Source organism: Lygodium microphyllum, chromosome 23 (genome assembly GCF_053477565.2).
Source record: "Lygodium microphyllum isolate KBCC chromosome 23, Lygodium_microphyllum_v1.1.10, whole genome shotgun sequence".
NCBI lineage: Eukaryota > Viridiplantae > Streptophyta > Polypodiopsida > Schizaeales > Lygodiaceae > Lygodium > Lygodium microphyllum.
In genome coordinates this window covers 49,523,082-49,546,476 of record NC_141157.1, presented here as the reverse complement: position 1 = coordinate 49,546,476, position 23,395 = coordinate 49,523,082, and the positions used below count along the sequence as shown (strand labels likewise).

At 38.9% G+C, this 23,395-nt stretch overlaps 1 protein-coding gene across 1 annotated transcript; it reads left to right on the top strand.

Annotated features, from left to right (window-relative positions):
• Nucleotides 1-395: 395 nt before the first annotated feature.
• Nucleotides 396-14,500, top strand: LOC148016162 (3-dehydrosphinganine reductase TSC10A-like). Its single transcript, XM_087664420.1, has 4 exons — nucleotides 396-1,043; nucleotides 13,453-13,600; nucleotides 13,714-14,005; nucleotides 14,269-14,500. The coding sequence occupies exons 1-4, from the start codon at nucleotides 513-515 to the stop codon at nucleotides 14,276-14,278; spliced, it is 981 nt and encodes a 326-aa protein (XP_087520546.1). The 5' UTR covers nucleotides 396-512; the 3' UTR covers nucleotides 14,279-14,500.
• The last annotated feature ends 8,895 nt before the right edge of the window (nucleotides 14,501-23,395 follow it).

Below are 23,395 nucleotides of genomic sequence, written 5' to 3'. Positions count from 1 at the left end.
TTAAGCTCATCTGTAATTTTAAAAAATTCATATTATATTGTTAAGTGACTAAAAAAGACATATCTTTCTTGTAAAATTATCACTCAATTGGGGTGGGGTGTATTTTCCTTTTGGAAGGTGCTACTTTATTGGCCCCTTTACCCTACTGCTCCATGTAGATGAAGCTTGATGATTTGGACTCCGTGGGTCAATTGGGGTTGCCCCTCTCATATAGTTGGTGAAGCCGAGTTGATTCGAGGATGGAGGTATTAGCTCACTGAGCCCCACTCTATCTATACATTAAAGTTGCCACAGTTATCATACCGATCGGCCATGGCGCTACTTTATTGGCCCCTTTACCCTAGTGCTCCATGCAGATGGCAGCTTGATGATTTGGACTCCGTGGGTCAAATTGGGGCTGCCCCTCTCATATAGCTGGTGAAACCGGGTTGATTCGAGGATGGAGGTATTAGCCCACTGAGCCCCACTCTATCTATACATTAAAGTTGCCGCAGTTATCATACCGATCGGCCATGGTGTTCCTTGTAGCCTCGCTGGTGCTTCTGGCAGTGCTTGCAGCTCTCTTCACCGTCGTCTCCTTCGTGTGCTATCCTCGCCCTACGCGCATCCCCTTCCGCAGCCGCCATGTCCTCATCACAGGTGGATCCAGCGGCATCGGCCTCGAGCTCGCCAAACTCGCCCTCCTCGAAGGCGCCTCTGTGTCCATCATGGCTCGCGATCTCGCTCGCCTACAGGACGCGAAGCGCTCCCTAGAGAAGGATACAGGCAAACAAGTGAGCGTCTACAGCGCGGATGTGAAGAATTTCGACAGCCTCAAGGCCACCGCCGACAAGATTGGGCCTCTTGACATCTTGATCTGCAGCCATGGCGTGTCCGTTCCCAAATCCCTGGAAGATTCCTCCGTAGATGATTTGAACCATGTGTTGGATACCAATCTGAGAGGTACCTTGCATGTTGTCAAAGCTTTGCTGCCTCTTCTAAAGCACCGAACAGAAGATCCTTATCCTGCCTGCATTGCCCTCGTGTCTTCACAGGCCGGTCAGGTACATCACAATTTTACATATTGTCTCTGGACCTTACTTCCTTGTTGTCTTGAGAAGCAGTGTAGGCTTTGTTTTTATTGAACATGTCCCTTGTTCATTGACCGTTTCCCAGTTTCACCAGTCTGTACCCGCTTGTTCAATGACTGTTTAATAGTAATTGTTGCATGATTTGCTTTCGAGGTCCCTCAAATTCATACACACAATTACGTTGGAGTGAAAAATGTATGCTTTGTTGAGATATTGGCAATCACACCCAGCTTAGCTGCTTTGTACGAAGGAGTGTGGGCTCAGGATGCAAAATCCCATATGCTCAGTGGTAGAAAGTGTAGCCCAATCTATCCCTATAAAGTATCATACTTGCTCTCTTTTTTAATGCAATGTCATAGTACTTTTGTCCTTCCAACAAAGTATTTGTGTCATTATCAACACACAAGACTTTGTTTATGAGTCCAAGTCTTAATCTTGGAACCTAATGCACTTGTGTGAAAGTCAATCTTAATGTCTATGTCCTCATGAGCTCACTCTTCCTCTTTCAATCTCCATAGCCATGTCCTAGATCCATGTATTTTCATATGCTTGTCCTGTGCTATAGTTGTTAGAACCTTGGATAAGCCTGGATATATATGATGGAGATCCATTCGCAGTATTTGCTATCATTTGCAATGGCAATCATTCACAGAACTTGATTCAGCTATGTGCTACTTTGATATTTCACCAATTGATTTTAAGCAGGGTTTCTTTATTGCTCACGACGAAGAAAATTGCCTCCAAATAGCCTTAGTCACCCTATTGGAAGTGGTCTATTGGGAAAGCCTTGCCTAAGTGGCAACCTCATCTCAAGATGACAAAGCAACAGGGAAAGACCTGACAACAAAACTAATGTCATGAACACTCATGCTTGTGCACCTTGATCCATGTGCTTGCCATTCGGCTTTGCATTTTTGTTAATGGTGGTTGATGATGATTACCAAAGAAGGCATTGGTCAATAGAGTAAGATCATTATGATTGTGTAGTGTTTTGCCTTAAATGGGCCGTTGGGCCATAGTCGCATGCAATCAAAACAACAATTGGCAATGGCGGAGTCTACCACAATGGAAATGGCTAAAGAATAGGAAAAGGAAATAACTAGAAAATGATTGAAAATTGTGAAACATGTATACTTGTTCACTCTTCATGATGCAAAGCTGAAAACTTTGAGAAGCAACTAACATAACTTCCAAAGGTAGTGAGAAACTGAGCGATGGAAACTTGTGCATGACACTTGGGCCAAATATTACAAAACAGGGAAATGGAAATGACGATGAAAACTCATAGGAAATGGAGTTTTTGAGTGAAAAGGCTAGAAAACAATAGTTTTTTGTGACTTTGCCATGGGAAGATGATACTTGTCCAACATTAGTTCAACTTGTCACATTGTCACACGCTTGCCTTGCTAGCGGATTGGTGTTGGCCAAGGGTGTTGGAAATCAGAGTTGTAGCATTGGAATGTGTGCACAAGAGGGAGAAGAGAGCTCAAAGTACAAAAACAAAATCTTGCTTACTAAGTTGCTTAGAATACAACTTGGATATACTCTTCTACACATGATAGTGACCTATAGGCTGTTTATATAGCCTTTGCCAAGCTAGGGTTAGGGTTTTCCTTGCCCCTAGGGCTATTCACACTCATCTGTCCTTATACTCCCTTGCTTATAATGGGTTCCTATGTCTGTCTTCTAACACCCCCCCTCAATGCCAAGGTGGCATTGGATTACAAAGCATGTAAGAGGTTCCCCCCCTTCTTGGGATGTCTTTATAAATCAGGCTTACAAGGTTGTTTTAGGTATATGATTTAAAGAGTCAAAACAGTCGATCTTCAGATGGATTGGAGGCATAGTTGGCCGCCAATTCTTTGGGTATATTAGGAGTGTTGGGACATTTACTAGTGATATACCCTGTCTTCTTGCATTTGTTACATTTCATCTTCTCAGGATACTTCTTCCAGCAGTTGTTTACAAGATGTCATTTTTTCTTACAGAAAGAACATCTAGTGAGAGCTGTATGTACCAATACTTGATCACGGGAAGTTGAAGTTGCTTGACTGTTGCTGCTTTCTTTGTGGTTCCTCTTTTCTTCATCCAAACAGGATTGAATGGTACTTGCCAATATAGGATCTCGAATGTTAGTGAGAGTGGTTACAAGAGTAGGAAACACCTGTTTTACAGCTTTTAGGAGAATAGCAATAGCATCTTCTTCATGTATTGGAGCTTGTACAGAGGCAAGCTGTGCCATAAGTCCCTTCATATGGGAGATGAATTTTCCCAAATCTTCTCCTGATCGATATTCCAAGCTAAAGAATTCAATTTTAAGGAAGATTTTAGTATTTTTACTAGTGGCTCCATAGAGCTTTTCAAGCTCATCCCATATTTCTTTCGCAATGTTTAGTTGATCAACATGATGAATCAGGGATTTATCTAAGCGTAACATTATAATTGCTTGAGCACATTGGTCATCCTCTATATCAACTAGATTTGCAGAGTTTACAGCTCTACTGCCTTGAATGAGAGGCCAATACCTTCTCTCCATCATTTTGTATTTTATAAGTACCTGCCATGGGTGGAAATCTTTGCCATCAAACTTTCGAATTTGAGGATGGACATCAGCATATGTTGTGGTCATTGGAAAGGTCTTACCACTTGTTAGGACAAGGGCAGTGTTTAGTCCCTTACAAATTTTCCACTGAATGCGGAAGCAAATTAGACAATTTGAAATCAAAGTTGTAATGAAGAGAAAGACTGAAAATCATATAAATGTAATATTTCAAAGTATGACTGTGGTGGTCATTTCTTATGTGCAAACTTCTTCCGAGGTTTAATAGTCTTTTTAGGTTTTAATGAAGCAAACCTAGACTGGACTTAAGGCTCCTTCTTGTGGTATGGCTTAGTAGATGAAGCTTGGGTTGAACAAGGTTGGTCTATGATCTCAATGCTTGTTGTTGATGATTCCGAGGAGAGTACAATGACACTCAATCCTTTTGATTTCATTGACCAATGTACTTGAAACAAAGTCACTCACGGTAGGCAATACACTTCTAGTGTATGATGGTCTATGTGTTTATAATTGTACACATAACCTTACAACAATATACGAAGAGAAATAAAAAAACTCACTAGATTTTAGTGAATGCCTAGCAAGCAAATGATTAGATGATTCATGATTAGTGTTTAGAAACACTAATGTCAAGCTTAGTGAAGTACTTGAATGGAACCCGGTTGGAAGTCGGCTTCCCAATGTCCATTGAGCATGTCCAAGAGCTTTTGAATCTGGAATAAGCTTCAGAGATTATGCTTCAGTGATTAGAATCACTGTTAATGAAGCTCAGAGTGAAAAAATGACAAAATGTCAAGCTTAGAGCTTGCTGGCTATGGCTACCACAAAACACATAGTTAGGGTTTGGCTTGTAGCAGCCAACAGAGGTTGAATTTCTCAGAGCCCTCTTAGGGGTAGATGGCCCACTAGGGGGGCTAAAAAAGCCCTATGGTAGCCACCATTAATGCACCTCCTACAACCCGTGTTTCAACATGAGGTAGTCGCCTGCCCAGAACTGTGCCGTTCTGACTTAGAACGTAATGCCATCCTTTTGCGCGTCTTATTCCACGGTCTATGGTGATAGGCAGCTGCGCCTTGAGATGTGGAAGAGTTCCTCAGAAGGAACCAAGAGCTGATATGGCCTCCTTTGTCCTCCCCAAGTCCTCTAATGGAGGTAGGTTGCAGGCAACTATGGAGAAAAGAAGGATAAGATGAAGGAGATGATAGCTCATGTGCACTTAGTGGTAGCTGAGGGTATAGGAAGCTGAGGGGATCAGAGGAGGCTCTGATACCATGTTGGAAATCAGAGTTGCAGCATTGGAATGTGTGCACAAGAGGGAGAAGCGAGCTCAAAGTACAAGAACAAAATCTTGCTTACTAAGTTGCTTAGAGTACAACTTGGGTACACTCTCCCACATATGATAGTGACCCATAGGATGTTTATATAGCCTTTGCCAAGCTAGGGTTAGGGTTTTCCCTGCCCTTAGAACTATTCACACTCATCTGCCCTTATACTTCCTTGCTTATAGTGGGTTCCTATGCCTGTCTTTTAACAAAGGGAAGATGGTATTTGCCTAGCATTAGTTCAACTTGCTGCATCGCCACATGTTTGCCTTGCTAGTAGATTGCTGTTGACCAGTTTGCCATATGGCAATTGCTAACATCAACACTTCTATTGTTTGCTTGCTAGGTGACCATGCTACCCATCCCTTGTGTTGGTGGATTAATGACGACCTTAATGTGAGCGGTGCCTAGGTTCATTATATTTCCCCCATTAGCGGTGCGGTTGTTTTCAAAGGTCAACTTGAATCAAGATCATCCAACCACATTGCCTCATGCATGGCATAATCATTTGTTGCCTAACATCCCCTCTCAACTCAAAAACTCTAGCCAAGAGGGACTGCAAAGCTTAGCTTGGTCTCAAAGTAGCTAGGGCATTGGACAAAGGATGCACATCAGCTGCCTAATGGCCTACCAAGGCTACAGAGGCAATTAGAAAGTACCTCTATTTTACCCCGAGAGTTCCCATCCCAAAGTAGCAAGGGGATTAGTCAATGGGTGCTCGTCGGCTGCCCAAGAATCTACCAAGACTATAGAAGTGATAGTTTTCTTTCCTTAGGAGCCCAAGTATTTTTTATGGACTTTTATTCTTCTTTTCTTTTGATTTTTTTAAAAATCGTCAAATTTTCTTTAGTATGTGTCCAATGGAAAAGGAATGGTTAGCTCACATGCTTGTCAATAGGGAAACTATTCAACCGCCCACAAGGGTGTTGATAATGAAGTAATGGTGAAGAGGTATGTAGGTGACTAAACCATAGGTGGAGACTACTCAGGATTTGAAGTGAGCAAGGTGCTTATGGGTGCTGTGCGCAATGAGATGCATAGAGTAATGCTACATGATGCAAATAAGAATGCTCATGCAATAAGGTGCCACTTGGATAGTGTCCCTTGTGGGGGAAAATTTTCACTTGCCCAAGCATATTTTTACAAAGATGATGATGATTATGCGATGCAAAGGCTAAGTACAATATGGAAGGGATGTTGATGTCGAGAACAAGAAGACAATGCCGAAACGTGAATATACATAATACAAGCTGTATCATTACAAGAGATGTTGTCTTTGATGAGAGGGACATTGTGTAGTCCACTGTATCGACCAATTCCTTTGAGCCTATCTCTCAGCTTGCACTTTTTGAGATTGTGCTGTTTGAGCTTGGTCTTTTACTCACTCTTGACTTGCCAATAGAGTCTTTGACTCTTGGGCCCCCTTCTGTGGATGCGTTACCTTATTGGGACTAGCGTACTATGCAAGATTTAGGGATCCTTCCATTAGATACAATCTTGGAGAGACCCAAAAGATTTGCTAACATAGTTACCAGGAATGGGGAACGGAACCCCTTGGAACAGGGGAAACGCCCAAAGTTAGGGAACAGGAACTGAGGGAATGACACACACACACACACACACACACACACACACACACACATATATATATATATATATGAGAGAGAGAGAGAGAGAGAGAGAGAGAGAGAGAGAGAGAGAGGTCACACACACACACACACACACACAATCAACACTTAGCATCTAGAGATATGAAGACTTGAAACACATAGAAATGCCTTTAATAATTTGATCACAAAATCATTGACCAATTATATGGTATTATGCGTAGCTGATTGTGATGCCCTTGTATGCACTTGCAGGATATGCAGATTACCAAGGTTGATGGATTGATGTACTCTTGTGAGTTGATGATGGTGTCACTCAGACTTGGATTGTAGACTTTGGTGCCTCTTTTCATGTTGATGGATTGATGTACTCTTGTGAGTTGATGATGGTGTCACTCAGATTTGGATTGTAGACTTTGGTGCCTCTTTCCATGTGACTCCTTGCTTGGAGTGTTTTGGTATGTTCAATGCAGGCATTTATGGAAAGGTGTATCTTGGAAATAACCATGCTTGCAGTATTGATGGGATTAACACAGTACACTTGTCTTTAGACAATGGTTAAGAGCTTGTGCTAAAAGATGTTAGCTGGCATTAAAAAGAGTTTACTATCTGTTGGTTAGCTTGACTTGCATGGCTACACCACACTGTTTGGTGGTGGTTGGTGGAAAGTGAAAAAGGGGTCCATGCTGATTGCAAAAGGAACCAAGAAGAGCACTTTGTATTGTTTGCATTGCAAAGCCTTAAATGACAAGTTTCTTATAGTTGCTGAAATTTGCAGCCACTTGGAGTTATGGCATAAGAGATTAGGCCATATGAGCCAAAAAGGACTTGATGTCCTTGCCTCTTTGAAGAGGGTTCATGGAAAAGGCTCTAAACATGACTTTTATAAGGAGTGTCAGTTTGGAAAGCAAATTAAAAATTCCTTTTACTCTGGTGTCTCTCGTAAGTCCAATGTCTTGTATGTAGTGCATTTTGATGTATGTAGTATGCTCGTGAAATCGTTGGGTGGTGCTGCATATTTTGTCTTCTTTATAGACAACTGTTCCAAGAAGATTCGGATGTACTTGTTGAAAAAGAAAAGTGAAGTGTTTGCTGTTTTTAAAACTTTTTATGCATTTGTGACCACTCAGACAGGTAGAAAGCTGAAATCCTTGAGAACTGATAATGGGGGTGAGTTCACATTGATTGAATTAAGTCCTTTTGTGACTTGCATGGTATTAAGAGGGAGCTTACAATCCCTTACAATCCTTCTTCAAATGTGGTGGTGGAAAGATATAACAAGACTTTATGTGAAAGAGTGCGGTGCATGCTGTCCACTGCTAATCTCCCTTCTTGCATTTTGGGGAGAGGCACTCAAAACCGCGGTTCACATTTGCAACCACTCTCCAAATAGATCCTTAAATAATGGCATCCCTGAGGAGGTTTGGTCTGGCAAATTGGCCTTATATGACCATTTACGCATATTTGGGTTTGATGCTTTTGTACATATTAGGGATGAGCTGAGGAACAAACTCGACCCAAAATCCACCAAAGGCATTTTCATGGGCTATGGTAATGAGGGTGAATTTGGCTACAAAGTGTGGTTACCTCAGTCCAAGAAAATTATTCATAGTCGTAATATTGTGTTTAATGAGGCATAATTGTTGAAAGGCGCTTTAGCCTCTAATGAAGATATGAAAAATGTGAAGTTTCAGAGTTTGCAGCCACCCATTACTTCAGAAAATGGGCATCATGGTGGTGTATCACAGACTGAAACTGATGATTAGCCGGTTATTTTTGAACTAGATGATGATGGATACCAAGTAGAAGCACAAGGAGGTCATGGATAGCAAGATAGACTTGTGATTATGAAAATGCAAGTGCTGGAAATGAAAATGAAGGTGTTGTACAGCATGAACAACATGTTGAAAATGGCTTACAGCAGCCAATAAATGCTGAAAATAATATACCTCTAGATGTGGACCCAATTCCTGAAAATGTTGATCATTAGGTACGCAAGTCTACACGCGTAATAAGGCAATCACATAGGTGTGACCCCTCCTTACATTATGTGATGCTTAGTGACGAGGGTGAGCCTCTTACATACAAAGAGGCCAAGTCATGTGAGTTCAGCAGTATCTGGGAGCTAGCTATGCATGAAGAGATTAAATCTCTATATGTAATTGATAATTGGGATCTTGTGTCACTATCGAAGGGAAGGAAGCCACTTCCAAACAAATGGGTGTACAAAGTCAAGATAGTTGACAGGAAACCCAAGTACAAGGCAAGGCTAGTTGCCAAAGGGTATGCACAAAAGGAAGGGATTGACTTCCAAGAGGTCTTCTCATGTGTTGTGAAGATGACCACTTTATGTGTGCTTTTTGCTCTTACTACTGTTTTGGATTTAGAGCTGTATCAAATGGATGTAAAAATAGCTTTCTTGCATGGTGACATCGATGAGAAAATCTACATGAAATAGCCTGAGGGCTTTGTAGTTCCTGGAAAAGAGCAGATGGTGTGTAAACTAAAACACAGCCTATATGGGTTAAAGCAAGCACCAGGGCAGTGGTACAAAAAGTTTGACATTTTTATGCTATCTCATGAGTTTACACGCAGCCATGCAAATTATTGCTTGTACATGAAAAGGATACAGATGGCAGCCCCATAATACTTGTTTTGTATGTGGATGATATGTTACTAGCTAGGAAAAGAAAGACTATCTTGGATGCTCTCAAAAATCATCGGAAATCAGCTTTCTCCATGAAAGATTTGGGGAATGCAGAGCATATTTTGGGCATGAGGATTCATAGAGATAGAATGCAGAAATTGCTGTCTTTATCTCAAGAAAAGTACATTGGAAAGGTACTGGACAGATTTAACATGGTTGAAGCTAAGCCTTTTGGGATACCCTTACCTCCTTATCTCAAGCTTAGCAAAGCCAACAGCCCGAAAGATGACGTGGAAGCAAATGCTATGAAGGGTGTTTCTTATGCATCAGCTTGTGGCTCTCTTATGTATGCTATGGGTGCTACTCGTCCAGACATTACTCATGCAGTGGGAGTTGTTAGCAGGTTTATGTCAAATCCTAGCAAAGCACATTGGGAGGCTGTCAAGTGTATTCTTCGATATCTTAAGGGTACACAGAGAAAAAGTATTTGCTTTGGGCAGGGTACACTTAGTTTGCAGGGTTATTGTGATGCAGACATGGCAGGTGACTTGGACACTTGTAGGTCCACCAACGGGTATGTCTTTACAGTAGCTGGTGGAGCTGTTTCTTGGTGTTCAAGGTTGCAGAACATTGTTGCACCGAGTATCACTGAAGCTGAATACATATTAGCTACTGAGGCTTCTAAGGAAGCTATATGGTTGAGCAGACTTGCAGATGATCTTGGCATGTCTATGGGTATTGCAGTTTTGGGATGTGATAGCCAGCGTGCTGTGTATCTGGCTAAGAATACCATGTATCATTCACGCACAAAGCATATGGATGTGCGATATCACTTTATCAGACAGATTCTGGAAGATGGTCAAATCCCATTGACCAAGATTAAAACACAAGATAATCCTACAGATGTTCTCACTAAAAGTCTAAGCAAAGCTTAGCACAAGCATTGCATTCGACTAGTGGGAGTTGGTTAGCTAGAGGTTTATATCGGACCTTTAAGTGGAAGGTTGTTGGGATAAAGGCCCGGTAACCTCCGTGTATAGTACACGCACATTGTACATGTGAACATACCCTTTACGTTTCCTAAGTATAAATACATTTTATTCTTTGTGTACCAACACATATTGTTAGTACACTCTAATCGACTCGTACTTTCACTCTGCTCACACTCTCTTTAGCCGTCACACACGCTCACTCTTGCTCGATCTCCATCTCTCTTAGTTGTGCCCCTCTTAGTCCAACATATGAGCACTTTGATGGAGCTAGGGATGAAACTGTCCATGCATGATGGTAGTGAGATGCATGATGTTGCAATCTACACATAGGTTGTTGGTTGTCTTATTTATTTTTGCAACATACGTTTGACATACAGTTTGTAGTATCTTAGGTGAGCAAGCATTGCCCCTATGTGGCCGGAGAGGTGGGGAGGGAGGGGGGGAAGAGACTTGCAGCTACACACTTATAGCGATTCAGATTGGGCTAGAGACTTAAACACTTGACAGTCTACTAGTGGATATTTTTTCTTTTTGGACTGTCCATGTATTTTATGGCTTAGTAAGAGAAATCTATAGTGGTTATCTCATCTCGTGAGGCTGAGTATAGGGCAGCCTTTATAGCAATAATTGAATGTGTATGGTTGCGTAGATTGCTAGTTGATCTGTAGGTTTTGTTGAAGGATTCTATACCCATTCTCTTGGACAATTAGTACTATTGCAGTAGCATGAAATCTTGTGTTTCATGCTTGCATGAAACACATTGAAATTCACTACCATCATGTCATAGAGAGATCTTATGCAGGAGAGATTAGCTTGATGTATGTTTCCACATAGGAACATGTTGCAAATATAATCACCATGGCTTTATCACGTCAGAAGATTGAGGATTTTCACAAGTCCTTGAACTTGTTACCCTTTGGTGATTGATGATCCTTGTATCTCATCGCATTGGCATTGCAAGGGGATGTTAGAATTTGCCAATTTGGGGGGGTGCCCCATGTAAGTTGTGTGGTGTAGACACTTATTAAAGTGTCAAAGTATAGACACATAGGAACATGTTGCAAATATAATCACCATGGCTTTATCATGTCAAAAGATTCAGGATTTCCACAAGTCCTTGAACTTGTTACCCTTTGGTGATTGATGATCCTTGTATCTCATTGCATTGGCATTGCAAGGGGATGTTAGAATTTGCCAATTTTGGGGAGTGCCCCATGTAAGTTGTGTGGTGTAGACACTTATTAAAGTGTCAAAGTATAGTGTGTTTAGAACTTTAAAAGTAGTGACACAAGAGTCTAAAGTTAAATTAACTCCAGTTAGAGTTACGGATAGCCTGCCTTACTTAAGACCTATTATACTTTCATTCTATCATTCAAGTACTTGCATCTTTTGAGTGTAGAATTACGACCCTTGCTCTTTGCCTTGTCTTCACTTTCTTACTCGCTCTCTCTCTTCCTCCATTTCCAACAATGGATACGTTTAACAGTTTGCTACCATTGTTTCAGCACAGTACACCCGATTTTGGTCAATTTGAGCAACCTATTTTGGTCAATTTCAGCACCCGATTTTGGTCAATTTCAGCAACCTATTGAGGGTTTACATGCTGAACAATAGCCTAATTTTCAGCCCATTGATTAGGGCATTGCTAATGATGAAGTGGCCGATGAGAGGGCTGCTATTCAGGTACCTAAAACAGTCCCTAGATGGATGTTGGATAGATTATGGGACAGCAAACAGTCCGTTACGCTTCCTGATAGGACTAGAGCAGCCACTTGCCATGCACAGGGTAACTTGGTTGCATAGGTACTTGTAGCTATTGTGTGCAATGAGGAACCTATTTCTTTACATGATGCTTTAGCTCAAAACATAGCTTCTTTTACGCCTTGACAATTGTTCCTACACAAAAAACAGCAAACAAGTCTCTGGTTGCACGTAGCTTCGCTCACTCTAGTCGTGTGTTGATGCGCAACGCTCTTGCTTGCACCCAAATGCTGAAAACACGGCCTTTGTGTCATGCCGAATCTTCCTCTTCAAGTCTCTCCATACATAATCAGCCCCTAACACTGCTGTTATACCATGTCAAAGTGCAGCGATGTGGAGGCATGTGCAGGGACTGATAGTAGATGTTGAAAACGGAGAGAACAAGGGTTAATCATGGGGATCTCTCCGTGTGTCTTTGGCTTGACAATCTTTAGAGAATGCATGCCATCATTCATCCACCACATGGGTTTAGGCTGAAGGGTTCAAGCTCAAAATTATTTTGATGGTTATTTAATTTGCTTGTAGCTCTTGATTTTTTAACTCTCACTTGTTCCGCATGAAACCTTATGCAAGTTCAATCCACCATTTCATGAATTCTCAAAAGATATCACGGATGAGCCACATGTAGGCGATTTTTCCAAAGGAGTATTGTAGAGGATTTTGACATAGTTGGTAGTTCGATGGATGATGTTGGTTTGGGACAATATTCTAGTGGGGATAGTTGCTTACAGTACTTTGATCTAACCCGTTGCCCTTTGATCTAACCCGTCGCCCACATGGCAGGGATCACAAATCTGCAAGTCTTGAGTGGATGCAGGTTGAACCCCCATGCACATACATAGGGAAGGAAGACCAAGTTGAGAGAGAGGGTTGATACCAAATCAGTTATACGTAGACCTTGATCAACAGTGAGTACATGAGTGCCTAGCTGAAGTGACTAAGCCAAATATAAATACATGAAAACTAGAGGCAAAAAATCCGATGGAATTGTACATATTGAACTCCAAATGTGCCTGATCACATCCATCTTGCAACTGTAACTTTTGATCCAAAAATCCAGCCTAAAATGAGACAAAAGTCCTGAGTTTTGTTCAAGTATGAGATTTCAAGTCTAGGTATAGGTAGTCTTGCTGATGTGTAGTCCCAATTTTAACGCCAGTAATAAATAGGATGAGCATACATTCCATGGTACTCTTATGAAGCCTATAGTTTAATGCAAGTTTGTGTTTCTCTACAAAAAGTATTACTGTGATTGTGCACAAAGAAGGCACGTAGGGCACAGTGACATACTGGATCAATTGGGTAAGCTAATTCAGCTGTGAAATAGATTATAGAAGCATTGGAAGCATATGAAACTGTATGAAACTTATAAGTATTATTTACCTGTCGTCACATAAAAGGTGTAAACTGAGCATTTTTGATTCATTGTTTTAGACACTATTACATGGTTATCCAAAAAAATAATAACCTTTAATCACTCACTTTAATGCAGGTGGGTTTATATGGCTATACAGCTTATTCTGCAAGCAAGTTTGGTCTTCGAGGAACTGCGGAGGCTTTACAGCAGGAAGTCCTTTGCTACAATATTCGAGTTTCAGTCATCTATCCACCTGACACAATCACACCAGGATTTGAGAAAGGTAATCTGTCCCATTTAAAAGCATTTAAGTGGATACATCTTTTGGTTGATTGGGAGCAACAACGGTTTTCTCCCAAGGACTTACATGATTCACTCATGACTTTGTTTGGATAGAGAATGCTTCAAAACCAGAAATCACAAAGTTGCTTTCAGATTCCTCTAGTGTCATGAGTGCTATAGATGTTGCAAGGAAGGCATTGAATGGCATCAAGCAAGGGCAGTTTTCCATTCCTTGCAACTTTGATGGGTCCATGCTATGCATTGCAACGGCAGGGATGTCTCCTCAACCGTCTGTACTACATGCATTTGCAGAAGTTATGCTGTCAGGGTTGATGCGGATAGTTGCACTTTGTGTGACATGGAACTGGTACCACATTTTGTCAAAGTGGCATAAGAACCAAAACAAGTAAGTCCCATGGCTGAAATTTCTTTTAATGATGAAACCACTCTAATTGAAAAACCATTATAGTAATCTAGCTGTCGGTGTATAAGAATGTTGTGTATGAAATGATACTTTTAGAGCTTAATCTGCTTTTCCACCTGCTTTCCCTCACCAATGTTAATAGTGTGTAGTCAAAGCAGCACCTTCTTGTAATATTAGATTGTTTAGCAGGATGATTGTACTAATATGATTTTCTCTTCTTGTTTTATGTGGTTGGGCTGCTTCAGAGTCAAGTAGGTGTAGAACTCCACGAGCTTTTGGACCTTTTTAATTTGAAAAAGTTGACAAGCATTTTCTCCACGAAATAGCAACTTGCAATGTTCAGTTCCTCCTTGATTTCTGGAGATGCTTCTTCTCAGCAATTTATTCCATGTGGTGGTGAAGCTAATTGCTGTGTTGGATGTGTTAACCATGCCAGTTTTAGTGATGGTGAAGCTAATTGCATGTGATTGTTTCAAAGTTATTTGGCACGCTTCTTGATTTCTCAACTGAAATATTGTAAATTATAAGATTTTTGCAAATTATCCCAATCCAAAACGCGGCCAAGCCAAAACACAGCAAACGGTAACATTTTTGCAAATAGGAACTTAACCGGGTAACAAATGCCTAGAGATTTCCTCAAGAAATGGTGAAGCTAATTATTGTGTTGGATATGTGAGTAGAAGAGCACTTGAAGTGTAGGCTTCAAAATAGCACTCAATTGACCTAATGAAATAGTGGAGGTTGTGGATAGTGATTTTACACACTTCGTTTTTTTATTTTTTATTTTTGTTTTTTTGGGGGTAGGGGGGATTTCTAGTCGGCATCCTTTATTAGAGAACATTAGTACAATGCAATATTAAAGTGTTTCATGGTTTTTACCTTCTCAATGAATGAGTGAGGTCCAACGCTCTTGGCAAAATGTAGCAGGTCTGACTATTTTTAAAGAATGGTTCCTTACATGCTTTTCGATAAGGTTCTGATATATGTACAAATTGCATAGTGCTCAATACATGGAACTCGGGTAAGCCTTGCATTGAATCTATGATATATGTACAAATTGCATAGTGCTCAATACATGAACTCGGGCAAGCCTTGCATTGAATCTCTTGGTATGTAGATGGCCTTAGTTACGGAATTGGGTAGAGTATGTTATAGAATTTGTTAATCAGAAGCATTTGAATTGAAAAGTGTGGAAATAGCCAAATATTGTAGTCAAATAATGTGTCTTATAGAAATATAGGAGGCATCAATTGTAAGTAAGGCGGCTTGCAATTGCCATATTTACCAAATTGAGTTTGTTTTTAGGATCATTTTTCCATACAGTTTTTTCATGTTTCTATTCTTTTATGGGATTCTTCCTTGCTAGTCCAACCTAGTGTGTCAACTTATATACCTCTTCTCTTGCAACTTGTCAATCCAACCTATCCCCTCAACATGTATGCTCATTGATGTAAATGGCAGGAGATGTATACCTTTCGTTGGAACTAAAAAAGTGATTGGTATCAAAGGGCATGTGGAGAATTTCTAGGTTCTTGTCACTCACCATGGTAGAAGAACAATCGAACATCTCTTGCAATTTACTAGTCCAACCTATTGCCCCAACATGTACGCTTGTTGAAGGAAGTGGTAGAACAATTTCACTCTTTTTGCAACTAAAAGAAATGTGGTGGTGGTAAGAAGAAAAAGAAAGAAGAAAAGAAAAAGAAAAAGGAAGACGACTTATTGTGATCCAATGACATGTAGAATGTGTTGACTATGGATAACTTCTAGGTTCTTGTTGTCACTTGCCATGCCTCTTTGTAGTAGGATGTTGATTGTTACACAAGTAGCCATAGGTGAAGGGACATCCATTGGTGTGGGGAAATGAGCTTGCATTATAGGAGGAAGGAAGTGGGAGAAATGTGGAGGACAAAGGAAGACCTTGGACAAGCATATAATGACAAACTTGTTGATGCTTGGTTGAACCCTTTGCCAAGGAAGAGGCATTATCAAATGTAAGCTTGTGCCAATATATATACATTGAAAAGGTTTTTCTTTTCAAGACTAATGCTTTGTGAAACTTGTACATCTTGGATTCACCAAAACAGTGAGATCTTAGAATAGCTAAAATTCCAACATAAGCATCCACTAAAGTTAGCCCATAGCCCATTTAGGGGTTTGCATGGACATGACTCAATTTTAGCTCAGAAGTACCTCTAATTGAGACTTGTAATGAAGTCGGCATTAGACAAAATATAGATACTTCATAGACATGATGGAAATGGTTGTATGATGATGGGCCCATAAGGGCTTAGGAGAAAAATCCAAATTTGTGTATATCATGTATTACAACTTTGATGCACATTTTACTCATCAATTTGCTAAGAGTTTATGACAATTGCAAATGTTACTACTATTTTTCACTTGATTTTGATTCAAGAAGCCTTGTTATTATTTTTTTCTATGAGTTTATAACAATTATAGGTGTTCTCACTACTTTTTACAAGTTAGAACTATCAACCTTAAAAGCTACTTTAGATGGGGATAAAGAACATGGAGCTAATTCATTTGATTTGAGTAAAGAAGAGACCCAATATTAGATTTTTCGCAAGTTTATGTCAACTATAGTCATTATTGTTACTTCTCATGAGTTTGGGTTATCTGATATTGATTGATTGCATAGCATTGACTTTTGGGAAAAGTAACTATGTGAGGGGAAAGTTGAAACCCAAAGCTATAAGCTAGAGAACTAGTTTTGCTATGTTAAGCTTTTGGCGCAGGTCTTGAAGTTAGATAGTCAATTATAGTAGTGTAAGTACAAGGAAAGGCTCCAAAAAACACACTTGGTGTTGCTTGAATTGATGAATACATGTGATGCCAACATTTCTTGCTCCATATTGTTGGAAATTGGTGTAGCTCCACATAAAAAGGCATAAACAATCAAATCATTACCCAAATTAATAGAAAAAGAAATAGATTTGGATGTATAGTGTGTAAAGCTACAAGAGTGCTATGCAGCATGTAGTGGAGAGTTGGTGAGGTTGTAAAGAAAAATATTGTGACCTTACTTATTCACCAAAGTATGTGTCCTAATATATATGATTCAAGTGTACTGATGCTTGTTTCTTTATGCACATAACTTCTCTCATTCACTCTTTCGTGGAACCAATGAAAACTTGCTATGCCCATATTTGTTGCTTAAGGGCATTATGAATGGTGACACAACAAAGAACAAAGCATCAACAGTCACATCAATTGGTAGAGTCAAATGAGAAAAACAATAGTTGTCTATAAATGTTGGTATGTAAAGGCCATTGAATATGTTACCCAAAATTGTAGAGTTGAGAGTTGTGTTGTCCACATTCATGCAAGTACAATTGTCTTAAATTTACAATTTAGGTCTTAGCATCTTTAAGTTGGTCTTGTGTCAATACATATTTCTCCTACCTTTGCGTGTTAGCTCCTTGCTTCTCTTCTCTTGCTTGGAATCGACAAGTTGTACTATCATGTATGGTGTCCTTGAGCAACATGGCATGAATAGTTGGCCAAATGTTACTTGTGAATGGTGTATTGTGTAAAGATGCAAGAGTGCCATATAATATGTATGGTGGAGAGTTAATATGCGAATATGTATCTTGCTTTATGGAACACAACCATGGCTAATTACATCCTTTACCAAATGTAGATGGGAGCCATATCTAGCCTTAGGTTACTTCCATGCAATTCTCTACATTGACAACTCTCCCACTCCATTGATAGTAACAATGTATGTCAATCTTTGCCTCATCCATTGTTCTTTGGCCTTGGTGGTGTCAACTTATATACTATCATGAGAGTTCCTTTCCTTATGTTTCTACTTTGGGCCACTCACCACCCAAATGGTACGGTTTGATGGACCATAATAATACGTAGCGTGCTCTAGCCTCATACTCGATCACCAACATAACATGACTTACCATGATCCTAATGTAGTGCTTCATGTGACTTCACAATGTGTAGTTATAGCAATGTCTTTCATGGCCTTCTCAACCATGTAGTGATGATGGACTTTCCAAGTTGCCACATTAGAATTGCTTATTCTTTGAGTTTATTGTATAACAATTGGTCCACCTTGTCTTTGAGACAACACTTCATGACATTTAGCTTGTCATTTCTTGAATACACTCCTCTTAGTAGAGTCATGGTCTTTTAGCCAACGAGTGAAGGTGTAGTGCATGCCTTGTGAACCAAATGCATATGTTATGCTTTTACTCATGAAAATTCAAAGATCGCTACGTTTGATGTTACACTATCTAGGAGATTTGAGGTAGGAGTGCCATGTTTATGCTATTTGACAATGCCCATCTTAATATTGATAAAAGAAGTCACCCAATTTATTAATGTCAATAAAGCAGAAAAGAAAGTTAGATTGTGGTAGATGTTAATTCATGAAATTGAGATCATGTCGTAAATCTCTTTTAGGGACCACTTCTTTGTTCTCATCATAGCCAATTGAGAGATTAAGGGGTAGCTCTTGGTGATCTTGTTTCATTGTTGGGAACATACGGGTGTGGAGGATGCCTTAATGGGCAGGGCCGACTTGAGGTTGTTCAAGTTGAAACTATTATTGCCTAGCACCTTAGAAGGATACAATTTGATCGTGTTTTCACCTTAGTTTGTGTTTTAATGTTTTTATAACATATACTATGGTAGTGATATGTGTATACACTTAAAACTATTTGGGCTTTTCCCTCGTTAAGATGTTTTCCCTTGGGTTAGTACACACTTTATCTATAGTTTGCACTTATCTTTTGTATCTTCTTCTCCTTCATGATCTTAAATAGTAGAGCTATGATCTTTCTCTTGCTCCTTCATCTCTCAGCCATCATTGCTTGCATTCTTGCCTTGCTCTCTTGTTGAGAAAATTATTGAGAAAGAGGAGATATGGCACAATTGCAATCAACAAGACAATGATAATGTAGTTGAACGAATAATAAACTTTATTCAATAGAGAAGGGCAATTATGGCTACCAAGTATAAGTGATGGGCTAATACACTTGGGCTAATACCCAAGCCAATAACTAGCACCAAGGAGCCTAATTAGCTCTAATATAGCAATGTCTACAATGACAAGTACTCTCTAACAGTCTAAGGTTGCAAATTGATTATATAGAACAATTGATGTGTATCAGCATGTTGAGTGAATATCGAGAAACCCTTTGGTAGGTAGATGCACCACGATGTGGGCAACAACTCTTCTTGACATTCTAGCTTGAGATAATGGCTATAGCTTTAGTTAGTTAGCTCCCTAGGTAGATAGGTAGATGTAGTCCAGATTTCTACCACTAGATATCTAGCCAACTTGATATTTGTATAAACAACCCAAAGATCAAATTTGGAAGATCCCAACAACAAAGTTGTAGTACACAAAGAGATGAATACTTCATCTTTTCATTATTCTAAAAGGAAATGGTTGGATCGAGAGATATTGGCTTTGCAAAACTATTTACAATGAAGGTGGTAGCTAGGAATTTACTACTTGATTAAAGGAGACTTTTTTGGCCATTTTGCTACCTTACGTGATTAAGTCTTGCACAAAGTTCCATTATAATTTTCAACTTCAACAAATTTTCTCTTGATATAGTCTTTTCTATACTTTTTTTTTTTTCGATTTTGCAACATCAAGTACAACAACTCCATAACGTCATTCTCATGTTGGAAGCATACAAATTGCTTTTGTGATTTGGGGATACTTCATGGGTTGTGCCTTAAGTAGTTGATTGGCGCAATGGAGATAGGGGAGCAATGATGGAGTCAATAATTTGTTGTCACATATGAAAAGATTAATGGGACAAACTACCTACTTAGGCCCTATAGGATTTGATGTGTGCTAGTTGCTTAAGGGCTATGGAATGTTATTGTAAGTATTGAGAAGTAGCTTGAGTCTGTTGCTGCAATTGCTACTGTAGCTACTACTTTTGAAGGCATAGTGGAGGAGGATAATGCATGTCCAAGTAATGTGGTGCCAAATGTTTTATATCTACTGAATAACAATCTAGATGGGATACAAAGGATGCAAAACCTCATGTATTAATGGCTCTTTTTGTAAAAATGGCAATCATACCTCATATTTAATCATGTAAACCAGCAAAGGAGGTTTGAGATGCACTTGCTAAGCTCTATCAAGTGTGTAATGAGGTATGTGTGGTATGTTGCCTAGATATGGAAGCAATTGAATTTTGAGTATATGAATGACGATGATTCCAGGTATGTATTTCTCATGAGAATAAATGATCTCAAGGAGAAACTTGGTGCAATTGACCAAATTGTACCAAATGGCACGTTGGTTACCAAGGTAGGAAGAACAATCTAGTCGATGAGCTGACTTTAGTGCTATTGTAAGAAGAATAATCTAGTAGAAATCGGCCTGTGATGTGTACATGTGATTATGCATTTGTTATAGGTCATTAAAAAGTCATGATAAAGGCCTCTTTTGTTGATGGCTTAAAATCTAATTCTAATTATGAAAAAACTTGGTAAAACAGGTGACTAGGGTCAAAAGAGGAGGAAGCTTTTTTATCATGATTACAAGCATGAAGGTTACATTTTTAAGGACTATCAAAACTTCTAGGAAAGAGAGAAAAAGGAGAAAGAGCAAGGTTGGCAATTGTTGATGTATTAGATTTCGATTCCTAGAAGAAGAATGTTGTGCCTTATGTTTAAGTGGTTTGTGCATTCAACATACATTGTAGTTATGATCCTCTTGTGCATGACACATGTATGGTAGTTTATAAATCTCACTTTTGGTTGTTTCATAGTGGTGTTAGGAAGCATATTTCTCAAAAGGAGTTGTTTTGCTCTTTGGAAATGCATTGTAGAAAGGGTCTATTTAGTGTAGCAGTAACATCTCATACCTGGTTAAAGGTATTGGTAAACTCCACATTACAACAACTAATGGTAGTTTACTTACATTCTCATTGGTGTTTATGATCAAGAAGAAAATGCTTGTTGTCAGTTTTTGTAATGACAAAAGCTAGCTTTTTAGTTATATTAGTGGATTATTAATGTGCAAAAAATGATCACATTTATGATTGCATCAAGGACCTTGTATGGTGGACATTATAGGATGGAAGTCAATGAGAGCTTGCACATGATGCATGTGTTATTGGTACCAATTCTATTGATGATGCTAAATTGTGGCATGCATGCTTTGGCCATTTGAATTATGGTTCCGGATTGTATCTAGTTCGATAAGACATGGTGTTTGATTTGCCGCATTTGAAGACTCCCCCAAAACATGCATTTGAGGGCTATATCCTTGGTAAAATTCAACATGTTGCATTTTCTAAGGATGGTTTTGTTTAGGTGAATAAGATGTAATAACTAGTTTATAGTAATATTTGTGGTATTATGTAGACATGTTTAGTTGGTAGTTATTTTTAATTTGTCTTATCCATTGATGATTGCAATAAATTTACATGGGTCTATTCCTTAAAGTTAAAGGTAAGGTATTTATGTTCTTTAAACAATTTTAATCTATGGTCGAGAATGAGACATGTTTTACTCTTAGTATATTATGTTCTTTAAATGTTTTCTATATATGACCGAGAATAAGAAAGGTTGTACTCTTAGTACATTATGTAGAGACAATGGAGAGGAGTATATGTCTATGAGTTTCATGCGTTGATTCGACGACAGTATCAAGAATCAATGTACGATGCTATCATGGAGATGACATGCTAAAAGCATAGATTTTGCTTCATAGTCTTTGGTTGGAAGGTATTTTGTGTACTGATTATATGCTGTGAATAGGTGTCCACAACTAAGGCCTTGCAAATAATTACACTTTATGAGGTGGGATAATATCTATGTGTTTTTAGATGCTTGGCTTGTTCTCTCCTGCTAAAAAAATAGCAAATAAGTGAGATGCAAATTTGACGAGTACATCAATGAAAGTAAAGGGTTTAGAATTTGTAATATTGCTATAAAGAAAGTGATTATTAGCATGGATGCGGTCTTCACTGAAAATGTAGTTCATGATTTCTCACATGTAAAAGGCAACAAATCATTGTTATAGAAGATAATATTTGATACTATCCTTCCCTTGTTTGGTGCTTGAGAAATTAATGGATATTAGGGCTCTTTGACATCTACAAACGCTCATGGTAGCTAAAGATATTGCCCACTAATAAATATGTTGATAAAATGGATTTGCATGAGGTGGTGCTTGAAGAGAGATGATGAATCGAAATACTTATCCAAATAGGCTTTACAAACTATAAGAGATAGTAAATTGGCTACTCTTTTGCCTAGTAAGACACGTGTTGGGATTTCTTTTCATGCTTCATTTCTTGATGATCACACTCTTGTTGCTTCTATTTGTGATGGAGAGGAATCAATCTCATTTGAAGAAGAAAAATAGTCTGTTCATTACATGCATGTCATGCAAGATGAGTATACATCCTATGTTCCTCTTCAAACTATAGTGGCCACTTGTACTTTTAAAGTTGAGTATAGGGTACCTTCAAAGCTATAGTTGAGTGTGTATTGCTCAGACAAATTGAGTGTTGTTGATTAGTCATGCCCTACCACTTCTATAAGGACAATCACAGTGCTTTAGTAGTTGTAAAGAATCTAATCCTTCACACTTGCATAAAGCACATTGCTATATATTACCATTTTGCATGGAAGAAACTCTTTTAATGTGAGATCAACTTGGTTTATGTCCTACACATGATAACTCCACAAATCTCTTCGTGAAGGCTCACTCATGAGAAGTTTGAAACTTTCCATAAAGAAGGTGAAACATCATAATGATTCCACCATGATTTTCCATGTCCCTTACTTGTTCACATCATCTCTCCTAGGGGGATTTGTAGCATATACTATGGTAGTGATGTGTGAACACACTTAGGACTACCTAGGTTTGTTTCCTCCTTAAGTGGATTTTCTCCTAGATTGGTATTCACCTTAGGATTGTGTATTTATGATTTCTACCTCCTTTTCCATCATTATCTTGAATAAAATATTTATAAGCTTCATCACTACTTGCATTCTTGCTTTGCCCTCTCGCTATTGTTTCCAATGGTTTAAGTGGCGGAGTTGCTCTTAGCTTCAAGATTTATATCACTTTTTTTTGCACATTAGAATGCCATTATTATTATTAATTTAGTCCAAAATTTGAGTATTATTTTGGTTTCCAAATCTCATCATTAGGTTGTTACATTTTCATATTTAGTACTAGGCTACCATAACGACAATTGAAAAATTACTATTTAACACAAAGTTGAAAGCACATATACTTGATATGGCATGTATTTTGGGAATTCATATTGTTGAAATGCGATTTAAAGTTTCTCATTTTGGATTTTAAGTGCATGATAGAAAAATTTATTATGTTGCATCCCTACTAAT